The sequence below is a fragment of the Dermacentor andersoni genome, chromosome 1 (assembly GCF_023375885.2).
Source record: "Dermacentor andersoni chromosome 1, qqDerAnde1_hic_scaffold, whole genome shotgun sequence".
Lineage (NCBI taxonomy): Eukaryota > Metazoa > Arthropoda > Arachnida > Ixodida > Ixodidae > Dermacentor > Dermacentor andersoni.
This window is the reverse complement of record NC_092814.1, coordinates 72,065,414-72,081,737: the sequence shown is the minus strand read 5'-3', so window position 1 is coordinate 72,081,737 and position 16,324 is coordinate 72,065,414. Positions and strand designations below refer to the sequence as shown.

General features: G+C 49.4%; 1 protein-coding gene across 4 annotated transcripts in view; it reads left to right on the top strand.

The window, feature by feature from the left end:
* The first annotated feature begins 15,705 nt into the window (after positions 1-15,705).
* Not11 (CCR4-NOT transcription complex subunit 11) overlaps positions 15,706-16,324 on the top strand; it is a 37,902-nt gene continuing 37,283 nt past the window's right edge. For 2 of the 4 annotated variants that reach the window (XM_072286079.1, XM_050192264.3), the window contains exons 1-2: positions 15,706-15,864; positions 16,169-16,220. In XM_072286079.1, the coding sequence (XP_072142180.1) occupies positions 16,183-16,220 (38 nt within the window). In that variant the 5' untranslated portion in view covers positions 15,706-15,864; positions 16,169-16,182. The other 2 variants (XM_055061603.2, XM_055061602.2) reach the window with 2 other exon arrangements.

The window sequence follows — 16,324 nt, the reverse complement described above, 5'->3', positions numbered from 1 at the left end:
AACGAGCAAACGATTGAATTTTTATACGTGCAAGGATAAGAACCTACTGCAAGAATTTCAGAAGTATTTTATGCTGCTTTTTACAGTAAAACACATCAACTTAAGTTAATAAAGCACGCGTCACGCTAGTTTCGGCGCCTATATTGCTGCCCTCATACCGGCAACACTGGGGAGACGTCGCTCGAAGTCATCGCTCGCATGGGGTACAACTTGTGGGCGACGAGTGAACGCGACAGCCATCTCCATCGCGTCGATCGTCGCTGTCGCGTGCAGGATCGCTTTCATGGGGTTTATACAAGGCGCTATCCGTTACAGTAATGTGTGCGGGACCATATTGCACAAACGTCGAACGGTCGTCGGATGCCACGCGGGCGCGCCATGGCAACGGATCACCCATCCCGCTATGCTATGCTAACAGGGCCGCGACGCGCTCCCCAGATGGCCCACACGAGCACGCAAACGCACCGTGGGAGCTGCGTTTGCGCAGGTACGTCCGAGCGGACGCCCATAGGCGCAGCAAATCAGGTCGTTGGACCTAAATCTTGGGTAAATATTCTTGATAGGGGGACCAGGCTGACCGCCTTGCGCAGCCGTCGCCATTTCCACTTCGTTGTAATATCGCTATGTTGACTTTCGCTCTGATACCTCGCCGATCCTCGCCTGTTTTCAGCGTACTTCGCCTCCGATCAACGACAGGTTGTCTTTTCTGTAATGCTCAGTCGCCTCGTTGTTGAGCTCGCCGAAATTTGAAGGGCGAGAAAAAGTAGCGCAAGTTGGGTGGCGGGGAAAGGAAACTCGCGTCGTGTGATAGGAACATGACTCCAAGTATAACGCGATATGTCTTTTCAGTGTGCTAATCATGAGAAAAAACTTATCCTGTAATTTCTTGAAAAAATTTTCTTGCGCTGGGACTGTTCGTAAGAGCAGCTGCCAACCAATAGTAATGTATTACGATGGCGGCCTGCCAGTAGCAAACAGCCCTTAAGAACGAAAAGCTTTATACGGTATTTATTTATTTGTTTGTTTGTTTGTTTGTTTGTTTGTTTGTTTGTTTGTTTGTTTGTTTGTTTGTTTGTTTGTTTGTTTGTTTGTTTGTTTGTTTGTTTGTTTGTTTGTTTGTTTGTTTGTTTGTTTGTTTGTTTGTTTGTTTGTTAGACAATCACCCTGGGAAATGCGAAATTTCGCATCTGCGTCAACAGCTAGGTCATTAGTAAACATTTCAGAAAACAGTGGGAGCCGATGCTATGGCCGTTCGATAGTGAAGTGCCAGCAGGACCAAATGAGGTGTTCCACGTCACTAATTTCCTGGCATTCTGTGCGTAGCGGAGAGGCACCTCACTCACTTTTGAACGCCGATGCTGGAGTGCAACCCTATCCTGTTCTTATTCTATAAATTGGAGTGGTCTCCGATCAGGTAAGCCCCTTCGCTACACACGGCTCATGTGCCGGGATCCAAAGTGAGCGGAAGTGGCTCCGAATTAAGTCTTTTGGGAAACAGTGGTTGATCGGTGCTCCAACCGTTGGTGGCCTCGAGAGCGCTTCTTTAGCTAAAGCGTGCGCTCTTTCATTCCCAGCGATACCAACATGGGAAGGTATCCGCTGGAACACATGACGTTTCTTGCTTCTCAAATCCTTGAATAAATCCTGTGAACTCCGACAGAATTTTTTAGGAGGACCGCAACGGGAGAGTTGTTGGAGTGCAGGTCTCGAGTCCGTTAAAACTAGGGTGTTCTGTGCAGGGCACCATTCGATCCTGCGTAGCGCAGGATCGTACGACCAATCAGAGAGGCCGTAGCAACCCTCTGGGCCAATCAGAGCTGACAAGATGGCGAATTTGACAATGTCAAGAATAGCATCCGTGGATGCGGTCGCCATCTTTGTTCAACAGAGGTGTGCCCTTTAGATCGTGAAGATCGAGAACTGGTAGTAGAGCCCACTCGCACTTATGCTGCTTTGCGCTGTCAGTGAGAACTATCGCTGTTGCTTCTGCAGTGGAGGTAAGACGGCGTCGAAAATTTTTAGATGCAAGCGCGAATTCGATCGCACAAATAGGGGTGAGGTGAACGTGGCCTTACTGTGCTTGTGTAGTACCCCATTAATCAACTTGAAACCAGCTTCGATCGTGAGATAAAAAGCCATTTAGTTGGAATCCATCTTATTTGCGAGACAGGCACACGTTCTCCCCGGGAAACATCAGCAAGGTGTTGTCCTGGAAAGGTGTATGGTGAAATTTGTATGCAGATAGAATTCGGGTACTAGGAGTGGGTCGAATTATTTTATACAAATTCGTGCTTGGTTCTTTTTTTCTTTTTTTTTACCCGTTCTTGCGAACACTAAGCGACGTGTTCTCTGAAATGTTCCAAATCGCGTACTGTTTGCACCTCCTACGCGCAGTCGAAATGCTCCTCTTCGTCCCTCTTCGATTTGTAAGTCCCTTTTAATCGTGGTCAATGTATAAATTACCAGTTTCACCGTGAAGTAGCGCGGAGGCTTGCGCTGTTTCATCGCTAACTTGCTATCGCACATTTTCATTATAAAAAGTAGATAACTTTTTCCACTGCCATACAAAGCTTTTCGCGCGTTAGAGCAGTTTAAAAACTTCAAGTCTGGGGTTTTACTTGCCAAAACTACGATCCGATTATGAGGCACGCCTTCGCGGGGGACTCTGTCGTGATGGGCCGCCGTGTGACGCACGCCTGGCGTGCTCCAAGGATGCAGCCCAAACGGGTGACAAAGAGCCCCGTTTTCTTTTGGCGTCGTCTTACATATACTCCTCAGCACAACGTCGCATGATCATCTCGCGACTCGCCCTGTATATACATAAAGTACAGCATCGCATGATCAATGGCAGACGTATATAACTGTCGTCGCTCGCCGTGTCTCTCACGTAGCGTGGCGCGTGACATATGAAAGATCAATCTCAACGCACACTCTAGATTAATTTTGACCACCTGGGGTTCTTTAACACGCACCTGAATCTAGGTGCACGAGCTTTTTTACATTTAACCTCCGTGGAAATGCTGCTGCCGAGATGGAACCTGCGACCTCTAACTCAGCACCGCAACGCCATAGCCACCAAGCTACCGCAGCGTGCGTTAGAGTAGTTAATCTTTGGCAGATGACATCCCTATTATCCCGCCCTCTACAAGGATTTCACAATTCCGGTCCCTGAGGAGCGCTCTCGCGTACGAATTTCAGCGTAAATCCGAACCCTATATGTCGGGCTTAGGATCTCATTGTGTCTGGCCTGCGCGTTCGCTGTCAAGACAGGCTGGCACAGTTTTGGACGAACATTGGTCTCCTGCGCAAACACCTCTGCCAATACTGGGCGAGAAGCTTATAACGCTAGGACTTTCAATTGCCGTTACACAAATATAAAAGAACGAAAAAAATATTTAAAGAAATTCTACCTTTACGCGTAAAGTTGTACTGTGATAAAAATGATCTCGTCTGAAGCAATCTGGCGATCCTACTGCGCTGTTGCTCACAGTGGTCTTGCTTGTTTAATAGAACTCATTAAAAGTTAGCATTTCGCAGCGAACTTCTAAAAAAAATAAAGAAGCAGAGATTTATCATTACAATTGGTGATGTCGAGTGCGCATTAATTTGCTATTTTAACATCGTCTTACAGGGACGCAACCTTTTTTTTTATATATATAACCAATGCAAGGTTCGCTGCGAATACGCTATTAATTAAGTGGCACAAAACTTTTACCAAAGTCGGCGGAAGGCCAGCGAAACATGCACAAAGTTGGCGAAACACAGATTGTTTTGCTGAGTGGCGTCATTCAACGGGGACCCCGTTGAATGACAGTCGCTTCTTTCAAGTAAAAAGAGACGTTCTGCGCATTTCGTGGAGGGCAACATAAGATAAGTTCACGTCATCAGTACCGTTTCATTGCCATAAAATCAAGCCAAATCGTTCACAGAGACGTGCCGTTGCGTAAACATTTCGATGCGCGCGCCCCCCGCCGACCGCCTATCCACGCTGCTGCCTGCTCGATCTCGCGGTGAATTGTTACGTGATAAAATGCACGTTCTTCCATTGTAAGAATTTATCAATTCTGTTGTAACACATATGCTACTTTGTAGCGCGAATATATCTGCGCTTCGTACAGCTTTCGGATGTTTAGGTGCATAATTTTGTACGCTTACTCAGAACACAAGTTACTCACCAGGTCAGTCGCTGCCCCCCAAAAAGTACTACTGCTACAAATACCCATACGATAGTTCTACGGTCGTTCCATACGGTCGTTCTGAAGAAGATGAAAAAAAATGCGCCGATACCCTTACCGCACAGCCACCATCGGACATGGATGGTCATTGGCATATCTTGGTAAGTTCGCCCGCCACTCCCAAATGTCTGTATACGATGCATCCAGCGCCGCGCGTCAAGTTAAAAAAAATCGCCTTATCTGTGACGTTACTCACGTGACATTTTTCACTCAATCAACCAGCTAACGTCGCGACTATCTCGGAAAGCATTCGAACGTTACAATGTTTCCCAATTGCAAGTCTGCCGTATACGGGCTCCAGCGCGCGATCCTTCACTGTCTTTTTTTTTACAGCGCAAGCATTGCTATATCGAGAACCAGAAAAATTGGTTCTTCAAAAAAAAAAAAAAAGCAAGCATCATGTTTCGCCATCTTGACGAAAGCAGGAAAACGATTTTTTGCAAACGTTCCGTCCTGGTACGAATTTAAAAGCGACCTATTTACAGTCAAGGAGGAGACGGATAAAAGCGGCCGTGCAGTCGTCATGCGTGAAACGGAGTGATTCATGCATGTCCAGAATAGCATTCCACGATTCGAAGCACAAGATGTTTCAGAAAACACTTTCAATTTTTTTAAATGCCTTTGGCCGATGGCACAATTCTAGTGCATGAGCTGCTCTGCTCGACGAGGCGGACATTACTTGCACGAAAAATTAGAATGCATAATCCACTAATTAACAGAATAATTAAGTTTTAACCAATTACCTTATGGCACATATTGCACCTAACAAATTCTAGTGGGTGAGAGTGCAAGGCATATCCACTTGAATAATGGTGTGGATGACGCCATTTACGAGATATGTGCCGTCAAACTTGAGGTATATATAAATGCACTGTCGTTCCACTTACTTTCTTACAAAACGTCGTTTTATGCATTGAAGTGGATCCGCCTTGCGAACTCCCCGGTGGGACTTAGTAACTTGCAATACGTGTCATAAGGCAATTTGTTAAAAACTTAGTTAACTTTTGTATATTAGTCCATTATGCATGTCAATTTTTTGTGCAAGTAGTGTCCGCCTCTTCGAGTAGCCAGCACATGGACTAGAATTGTGCTACCTACCACACGCAAATAAAAAAATACGTGTTTGAAAGTATTCGCTGAAACACTTGGTATATGGGGTTCGCGAATTTTAATACGAATTTGAAGGAAAGTGAGAACGTGTCCGTCTTGGAAATTCGTTTTAACAGCTGCCGCATTATCAGCTGCGTCGTGTGTGAATCTGCTTCTTGTGGCTCCAGGATCGTGTGCTCATCTAATTACCGGCCTGCAGAGGCACACCGAAGACCTCCTCAATTTCTATGTTGCCAACTCTGCAGCCTTCCACGTTATACTGACTCTGGCGTAGCTGCTTAAGTTCACACAAACCCCATTTCGTTCTCGTGTAGTTGTTTGCATCACTGTTTGCGCCATGGAGGAAAGATATTACAGCGAAGCTGTATATGGCTAGCCGATTCGTCCGTCCGCCCGTCTGTCGGTCGCCTGTACGCCGAAAACTCCTCTGGCGCAACCCCATGCGCACGCGCGAAAGAAAAAAAAGAAAGAATGAGTGAAGAAAAGGCGCATGATTAGCCAACACCACCTAGATAGCACAAGGCCTGTTTACTCTGATCCATGACGTCACGCTTACTGGCCCGAAATTTCCATTGACGAGGCTGGCGTGATGAAAGCGGGGACGTCAATATCACTGCTGCCTACTCGGGAGCATTCCCATTAGATTCTATGGCAGTCGGACCAGGTAACATGACGTCATGAATCGGACTGAAAAGGCCTTGTGCTAAGTGGTTTTGGATTAGCTGCGCCAGTAGTGGCGTCGTTGCTCTCCGTTGCAGCCGAACGCGCGCGCAGCAGTTTCTCTCCAGCTCCGAAATGGGTAGGCCACACGTCATACGTATTCCTTAGGATCAGGCAGCTTTCGGCCATCAACGCCGCGAGCAGAACCGAGAACGAGCTGGTCTACGCCGTGCCGATGCTGCAGCCCGGGCACTGGAACAGGCTATTGCAGCCGAGCGCAAGCAGCAACTGCGTACTGAAGATCCGGCAGCCTACCAAGCCGTCAGTTAACGAACGATTGGGATTAACCCAGTGATAAACAACGGAGCCGCACATTTCAAATTCGCTGGATAATCATCTGTACGGAGTGCTGGGGCGGTGACTTTTTTTTTTTTTTGTCAATATCTCAAAGACACCATAGAACGGGGCCTTAATTACACAAGGGGTGCGCAATATCACATCAGTAAAATAATGAAGGCGGTCTTGAAGCGCGCGGGATTGCTGTACAGGATTACCTTCGCAAAAAGACGGCTCCATTACTTGGTCGCTTGTGTGAAAATTCGCAGTTTCGCCCGATAGGCGATCGATTTAAAGCGATTGCAAAGATTTAGACAACTACACAAAGTAAGGTTCGTAACTTTATCGGCCGTATAAATTACAGTAAACATCTACTTACTAATTAAAGTAACGCGCATGTTGTCACGCACGCACTGCCAAGCATGAATAGATCTCACTCGCTGTCACAACGCTGGCATGATGAAGAACGCCGACAGTGAGGAGCGAATGCTTCGTGCGTTTCAACAAGTCTATGAAACTTGAGATTACGCGACCTCCAACGCCAGGTACGCGGGAAGAGAGCGCACATGAAGCCGTAAGCCATATCGGCTCGCCCAAACATTTACACCCGCCGCAGATTACCACCAAGATAAGGCACGTGGGCCGCGTACGCGCAGCCGCGGCTGGGCAGCTGGACCATAGGAGGAGACGCACGCTTCCACCCCCCCCCCCCTCCCATCTAGAGTACGCTTGATCACCTGATTTCCGAGATTTGGCGCGCGGGAGGACGGTGCGCATCAAGCCACCATCCTTCTCGGCTCACTGTCGCACTGTCGCACTCCAGGTGAAAATTCACCTGCAGTGTCCATAGTAATTGATATCGCGATAAACGGGAAGTAATATGCACCGTTGTGCGAGCATCTACAGCTTTCTAATGTTTCGGTTTTACCGTTTCGGCCGTGCTACGGCCGAAACGTTAAAACATTAAACATGCAATTTTCGTTAGTGTGCCCCTTCGTTTCTTCAACTATATATACAGGGTCCTGAATATTTGGCTGCGTGTGTTCAAAAAAAGATTGTGCGCTCACCGTTGCACTGTTCTTGCTCAAATTTTGCAGAACGATCGCATTTTGTTGTCTGCTTCGTTTAGTATAACACTTGGCACGATTAGTCGCCTGTTTTTTCAGACAAAAATTAGAAACTGTTTTCGCCTATGGAAAAAATGGCGTCTGAATAGCCGGCCCTGGCACAGACTTGTGTCGCCACCTGCCGGTAGGAGCAGGAAGGAGCTGTTGTCGCGTAAACGCAGCTCCTTCCTGCTGCTGACCGTAGCTGAGCTTTGTACAGAGGCAACGACGATCGAGAAAACTCTGGAAATGCACACTCGGCAGTATAACCGACAAGTGCTCACGCCGCAGTGAGCCATCGAAGGACTGGGTTCCGACGACCTCCAAGAGACCATCAGGGCCATTGTGCGCGAAGAACTGCGCACGGTCTTGCCTCCGTGGGAGCCTCAAGTGGCTTCGATCGCCGACATCGTGAAAGAAGAGGTTCAGCGATCGCTTGGAGTTCCTTGAGGTGCAACCACAATTGCGCCAGCCGGAAGCGATGACCTACGCCGCCGTCGCACGCCGTCAAGGTCCCCTCCGCGACCGCGCCAGGGCCCTGTACACCGCAATTCCGTCGTCCGCCGCCGCCAGCACGCCCACGCGTCGCACAGCTACGCGAGGAAGACCGACATTTGGCGAGCCCCCGACCACCACCCGCTCTGCTATCACTGCGGAGAAGCCGGCCATGTGTACCGCCGATGCCCATACCGCGACCATACCGAGAGCCTGGTTCGCCGTCAACGCGCCACGTCCACAGCTTGGGGAGCGCCCCCGTGACCTCGCCGCTACTCAGTGGAGCGTTCGACGACCGTCCCGTTCGCCGTCACCAGGCCGCTACCTGTCGCCGCAACAACGACCATACACTGACCCAGCCCGGGGCCGGTCCGTCAGCCCATATCCGGAAAACTAAAAGCAGCAACCGATGGAGGTGCAGTTGCTGTTCGTCGAACTGACGAAGATTGAAGAACTGACGAAGAACCGCCGCCGAAGAGACAACCTCGACGACACAACGACACACCGCCGTCCCGACGAAGACTGGAAGCAAAGAATACGCCGATGAAAGACGACCTGACGACGCCACGTACCAGCAACAGGTCAACGCGACGGAGCCGTGATCCGAACTGTAACGCAGGACAAAGAACCACCGACCTCGACGTGCTTCTCGACGGCAACGCAGCCACAGCTTTAGTATACACAAGAGCCGATTACTCCGTCATGAGTGGACCCATCGCCACCCAGTTGAAGAAAGTTAAGACTGCATGGGAAAGCCCTCAAATTCGGACAGCTGGAGGACACTTCATAACGCCGACTGGTATTTGTACGGCAAGAATTACCGTTCATGACCGGACGTACCCTGCCATCTTCGTTATCCTCCAACAGTGTTCACGAGACGTTATTCTCGGCATGGACTTCCTGAACCAACACGGCGCAATCATCGACCTGAAGTCGCAATCGATAACGCTGTCGCAAGATCAAGCGATACCGTCGGAGAGCTCTCGTAGTCTCCACGCCTTGAGTGTGCTCGAAGATCAAGTGAACATGCTGCCTCGCTCCAGCATTGTTACTTCCGTCAGCACAGAAACACCCGCTCACTTAGAAGGCGTCATCGAGAGTGACCAACGTCTACCGTGCGACCGTGAAATTTGCGTCGTAAGAGGGATCGCTCGACTCCGCGCGGGGAAAGCGGAAGTGATGCTAACCAACTTCAGCCAGGAGTTCAAGCAGATCAGCAATGGCACGACAATCGCGTACATCGAGGAAATTGTAGAAACCAGCAATGCCTTTGTCCTCCGGATTCTGCCGCATTTACCCCGACGACCATAGTTCCCGAAGCAGCAACAAGAAACACACTGGGCGTGGGGTGATCGCCTAACCACGTTCAGAGACCTCACCCAACACTACAGGCTCGAAAGACGCACATTCCCGCCACCACACAATAAACTGAACAGGAACGAGGCCGTAACTTTACGCTTGCTCCAGACACACACCTACCCTAGCCCCGCTATCTTACACCAATGCTACCCGCGTTTATATCCAACAGACGCGAGTAAAATTTGCGGACAAGGAGCAACGCTGCGACGCATGCTCTGGGAATGTGCCGGCAACAACGGTAATCAAACCAGCTGCGTTCGCGACGCGTCCATAATCGCGGCCGTTGCCAGAGTACGGGAAGGCTCGAGCTCGCTTCTTCCCGACGCCGCCCCGGATGCGGGAGCCGCCGGGGACCTTCTCCGTAGGCGTCGCCGCCGCTGGGAGGCGGCTATCAAAAGTTCAGAGCTGGCAGACCAGCTCTGGGCCGTCCGGCAAGCCGAAGATGCCGCCCGAGTCCAAGGACTTCGAGCCGCCACCCGAGGCCACCACAGCAAGAACTGCCGGACTATTTTTCAATAAAGTTTCTTCTTCTTCCCGAAGCAGACTTCGACATAAATCCAAGTCTTCCCATGAGTAAGCAGCAACAGCTCCGGAGTCTTCTCCGACGATACAAAGACTGTTTTTCGACGTCATCGAGGATTCGACAAACACCAGTCGCAAAGCATCGCATAATAACCGAAGAGTGCGCTCGACCACTCCGCCAGAGCCCTTACTGAGTTTCGACGCGAGAACGTGAAGCTATATTAGGCAATAAGTCGGCGAAATGCTGCGCGACGACATCGTCCAGCCGTCGAACAGTCCGTGGACATCTTCTTGGTGAAGAAAAAAGGATGAAGCCCTACGTTTCTGCGTCGATTATCGTCGACTGAACAAGATCACAAAGAGGGACGTATATCCCCTTCCACGGATAGACGACGCATTGGATCGGCTCTGCAACGCTAAATACTTATCGTCGGTGGACCTCAAGTCTGGCTACTGGCAAATAGAAGTCGACGAGAGAGATCGCGAAAAGACCGCCTTATCACGCCAGACGGCCTCTACGAGTTCAAGGTTATGCCATTCGGACTGTGCTCGGCGCCTGTAACGTTTCAGCGCGCAATGGACACGGTGTTAGCAGGATTGAAGTGGCAGACATTTCTTGTTTACTTGGATGACGTCGTTGTCTTCGCCGAAAATTTCGACGATCACCTTAGGTGGCTTGCGACAGTATTAGAAGTCATCAGGGCTCACTCTGAAGCCGGAAAAGTGCCGCTTCGCTTACGATGAGCTTCTGTTTCTAGGCCACGACATCAGCAAATCTGGAGTACGCCCCGACCCGCAGAAGACAGCTGCCATCGCAAAGTTCTCACAGCCCATCAACAAGAAGGCAGTGCGTAGATTCCTTGGCATGTGTGCCTACTATAGGCGCTTTGTCAAGGACTTTTCACTCATCGCTGAGCCGCTAACACACCTAACCAAACGTGATGTCGAGTTCAAGTGGGAAACACCGCACGCCGACGCATTTCGCGAACTCAAACGACGCATGCAGTCACCGCCGGTACTTGCGCACTTCGAAGAGGACGCCGATACCGAAATCCACACTGACCCCAGTAGCCTAGCTAGGTCTCGGTGCCGTGCTAGTCCAGAGGAAGGACGGACTTCAACGGGTGATATCTTATGCTAGCCGGCCGCTGCCAAAAGCGGAAGGCAATTATTAAGGCGAAAGCCTTCAGTGGCTCATACTCGCGGCGTCCGTCCGTCCGTGCCTGGAAAGGTGCCAGCTGTGGCCTCTCCCCCTCACACTCTCTTAGCAATCACGTGATGGCACAGCGGCGCGCGCGGCAACGCTCCTACGTCAGACGTCTCGTTGCAGCAGTCAGATGGCTCCCAAGCGGCCCGGTGATGATTCTACAGCAAGCGGTTCGGAGAAGCGCCCCAAGAATGTGGATTCCCCCGATACCAAACGCCAGAAGAAGAATGAGCGAATGCTCATGCGGCGGGCTAACATGTCACCGGGCACCAAGGCCAGGGAAGCGGAACGGAAGCGACAACAGCGAGTGGCCGCGTCACCGGGCGACCGGGCACCTATAAAGTGTGTGCATTCAGGTCGTCGACTGGGTTCTTTGTAGTCTGTGTGTACTTGGCCCCAAACCTCGGGCAAGAAGCAGCCATTGCCTTTATGAATCGCATCCTACCAACAAGCGTCAGGCATCGGCCGATGGTCGTTGTCGGGGATTTCAACGAAGACGCTAGGAACAGACATGCATTTGTCAATGGTCTACAAAGTCAAAGGAGGCATTGACAAAGTTCACAAGCGTTACAGTTGGTCACACCGACGACAACAGCCACCACGCAGTATAGCAGCTGTCTTGACCTTGTCTTCCAGACATATCCAACCACCAAAGATCTCGAGTACATATCAGTACGTATCAGTGATCACAAGGCAGCTATCGCAGACGTGGGACATTAAAGCAAGGACACAAAGAATTCATGAATAAATAGTCCATCGTTTACTTCAAACCACACTTTGTCAATCTTTGTCAAACAAAAAAAAGGACACTTTGTAAATTCCAAAGTGTGGTTCGGCGAAAGTCTGTGCCCGTTCCACTGGGAGTGTCATGCACAAAAAAAAAGAAAGAAAAAGAGATGGCATAGTCAGTCGAATGGGCACAGGCTTTCGCCGAACACACTTTGGAATTCACAAAGTGTCCTTCAATTTTCTACGACTGAAAAGGAATGCCACGCCATCATTTGGGCTACAGCAAAATTCCGCCCTTACCTATATGGCAGGCGATTCAAAGCCGTCAGCCACCGTCACACGTTGTGTTGGCTAGCTAATTTAAAGGACCCTTCAGGACGGCTGGCGCGGTGGAGCCTCAGACTGCAATAATATGACGTCACGGTAACCTACAAGTCCGGACGAAAACACTCTGACGCCGACTGCCTACCACGCGCCCCCATATATCTATCCCCCGCCGCTAGACGACGACGCCTTCCTTGGAATAATAAACGTGGAAGACTTCACTAAACAGCAACGAGCAGACCCGGAGCTGAAAGGCCTCGTTGAGTATTTGGAAGGGAACGCCGACGTTGCCCCTAGGGTATTTAAGCGCGGATTGTCTTCGTTCACGCTACAAAACAACCTGCTCGTGAAGGACTTCTTACCAGTCCGCGCCAACTACCTTCATATTGTTCCGTCAGCGCTGCGTCCAGAAGTAGTGCACGCCCTGCATGACGTTCCGACCGCTGGGCACCTCGGATTCTCCCGGGCGCTATCCAGGATGCGGGAAAGGTATTACTGGCCGCGCCTGACCGCCGACGCCGCCCGTTACGTCATGCCGAGACTGCGACGCAAGACACCACCGACAAGGCCAGCGGGATTAAACAGCCGATCAAGCCTCTTGCCGACCTTTTCAGCAGACCGGGATGGATTTGTTGGGGCCGTTTCCGACGTCAACATCCGGAAATAAGTGGATCGTCGTGGCGACGGACTATCTCACCCGCTTCGCTGAAACTAAAGCTCTACCGAAAGGCAGCGCAGCCGAAGTGGCGAAATTTTCCGTCGAGAACATCCTGCTGCGACATGGTGCCCCAGAAGTCCTCATCACAGACAGAGGAACGGCCTTTACAGCAGAGCTCACCCAAGCCATTCTGCTATATATATACAGCCAGACAAGCCACAGGAGGACAACTGCATGCCTACCACCCGCAGACGAATGGTCTCGCGTAGCGCCCGAACAAGACCCTCGCCGACATGCTAGCAATGTACGTCGACATCGAGCACAAGACGTGGGACGCGGTCCTGCCATACGTATATAACCTTTGCTTACAACACGGCGGTGCAAGAAACAACACAGGTCACGCCGTTCAAGCTGGTTTACGGCAGGAACCCGACGACTACTCTCGACGCCATGCTGCCGCACGTCTGCGATGGAGCGAATCTTGACGTCTCTACTTATCTCCAGCGCGCCGAGGACGCCCGACAGCTAGCCCGCCTGCGGATCAAGAACCAACAGAGGACCGACAGCGGACACTACAACCTTCGACGACGCCACGTCGAGTACCAGCCCGGCGACCGTGTTTGGGTTTGGAGCCCAATACGCCGACGAGGACTTAGCGAGAAGCTTTTACGCCGCTATTTCGGACCCTACAAGATTATCCGACGCATTGGCGCACTCGACTATGAGGTCGTGCCAGACGGTATGTCGCCATCACAGCGGCGCCGCTCACGACCTGACGTAGTCCATGTTGTGCGCCTTAAGCCTTTCTATCAGCGCTAACGGACTTTGCCTAGCTGAACTTTTTACTTCCTTTGGACTTGTTTTGTTACTTCTTCTTAGTAAGTGTGCTTCTGTTTTTCGCTCTCCTTTTATGTTTCCAGCATCGGGACGATGTTTTTTAAGAGGGGGGTATTGACACCTGTACTTGTTTATCGAATGATCGCGTTTCATCGTCTATGTTATCGCTCAGCGCAGGACGCGCCTGCATGTATCGGAAGTTTCTGGAATGTTATTGATGGTTCTACGTGCTGTCTGTTGTCGCCGAACTCTGTGTAATCTGATTGCATGTATGCGCGAAGCGAATGGCGTACAACTTTCTTCAAAACAAGCGGGCACCAGCGACTACTCTGGAATGTTCGGTGGCTAATGTATAAAAACTGACGCGCTTGACCCGCTGATCAGATTTTCGACAATCGCCGAGTGTGTTCGCCGCTATCGTTGTTCTTTGAGTGTAGCCTGCTTTTGAGGGCACAAGTTCGCCCAATAAAACGCTAGTTTCGTTAATCACAGTTTTGCTGCCTTCTTCACCGTCACTGCTACGTGACAATATATATATATATATTGTACGAAGGAAACGGTGAAATGATAGGCGAGGAAAATTAATTACTCATATTCGTAATTGACTTGCTGAACTAATCACAACTGAAAACTCCCTGCAGAATATATATATATATATATATATAAACTTTCGTATGGGCTGGGTTTCCGGCGCTTAAATAAGAGTTTTTAGAGCATCAAATTCAGCATATCAAACATGATACGGCCGCCATCCAAACAAGGAACGAATAGGCAATCGAAAAAGAACGCCTATACTTTCAGGCATGATCAAATTTCTTTAAAATGATGAGTTTATGTACTATACAATGCATTTTGAGGCAAGGTAGACCAGCTTCGACATTTACATCCATGGCATTTGTTAGGCGGGAGTACTTGAAGTAGGTAAACCTGATGTCACGATTTTGCACAGATTCGAGGGTGTTAATCAGGTTAGACTGTTACGGGTCCCATACTGCGCATGCGTATTATAATTTCGGTCTTACGACGTTGAGTAAGTGCCAGTGATTCGCGGGCACAATTGACGATATATGCAAGAAATTCTGTCAACCACTGGAACACTAGGGGACTTACATTTGGCTGTGACAGTTTTAGTAGAAAAAAAAATTAAATTATGGGGTTTTACGTGCCAAAACCACTTTCTGATTATGAGGCACGCCGTAGTGGGGGACTCCGGAAATTTCGACCACCTGGGGTTCTTTAACGTGCACCTAAATCTAAGTACACGGGTGTTTTCGCATTTCGCCCCCATCGAAATGCGGCCGCCGTGGCCGGGATTCGATACCGCGACCTCGTGCTAGCCCACCACCATAGCCACTGAGCAACCACGGCGGGTTATTTTAGTAGAAAGCGTTGATGCGGTACCTTATCGAAAGCCATTTCGAAATCTGGAAAATAGGGCGTTCACAGAAATATCTGAGTCTAAACTTTTGCTTATGTCATTGAGAAATAAGGGCAGTTGGAGTGTTGCAGGAAAGGCCTCTTGAAAGTCGCGCTGGTTTGGGTGATAACAGTTCAGGGGTGTTAAGATTACAACTTGAGTGTAAATAACATGTTGCATTATCTTTGAACATGTGACTGACATGGGGCAGTAGCTGTTACCTGATGCTTTCTTTGGAACTGGAACGATATTGCCCACTTTTCACTCACGAGCAATGCAACAAATCACAGGAATTGCTGAAATGTGTGATTAAGATAATGCATGTAACATGCTAGGTGTTTTTGATTATGCATGAACATTAAAACTCACCGTGCGTCGAGTCACGCTGAGAGCTGCTGACTAAACTCCTTATAATTTGGTCGCTCGGTCGTCTGTTTTGCTGCTGCTTTTTGCGTGGCCATAATGCAGCAGAGATCACCGAGTGAGCCGGAGAATGGAGTGAGGCCCAAGACGTTGCGATGTGGCAAAAGACACATTTGGCCGATATAGCACAGAATATAGTGTCCTGCTCCTACGTGACTGCCTTCTGCGCCATGGCGTCACGATAAAAGCACACGCACCTCCTTATAAACGAAACCGAAATTGATTTGTAGAAAAGCTATAGCAGCCACCACCATACTTTGCTAGCCCGATTGACATCATCATTACGGCGTCCGTAGCAGGTTTACGTAAATGTGTGAATGAAATAGCGTGGTGTATGGGACGTTTTTTTTTTAAAAAACAACAACAACACAAGAATGAATTCCTCTTTAATTTATGTCCGATTGTATGTTTTTTGAAGGCAATTTCACATAATTAGCCACCTTCCGGTAAGAACCTTTGTTTGCAGTACAAGCGGATTTATTCCTATGATCAGGTCGTCATTTGTAACAACCCTCTCTGACCGACGATTTTCGTCTGTCAAGCTAACATTTCATTCTTTCCCTACTTACGATCGTGAACTTCATGCACATATGCTTTCCACAGGACTTGTCGATACGGCGTTTTCCGTGTGTGGTTTGCGCACAGCTAGACAATCGTTGCAAATCTTGCGTAACGTTTAAAAGCGCGCTCCTCGCAATGTGATAGCTTGTAAAGAAAGCTACAGCTTGTTTATTTTGTGTGTGTGTCCAGGTTTCCATACAGTCATGGCTTTATCAGAAAAGGAACTTGCTCTTCTACTCAGGTAATAAGTTGCTCATCACTCACGTCCGTTTTTCTTTTTTCGCCAACGTGGAAAAAAAAAAATTGCTGTGATTACTGCAATCTGAGCTGTTCTTATCCACGCAC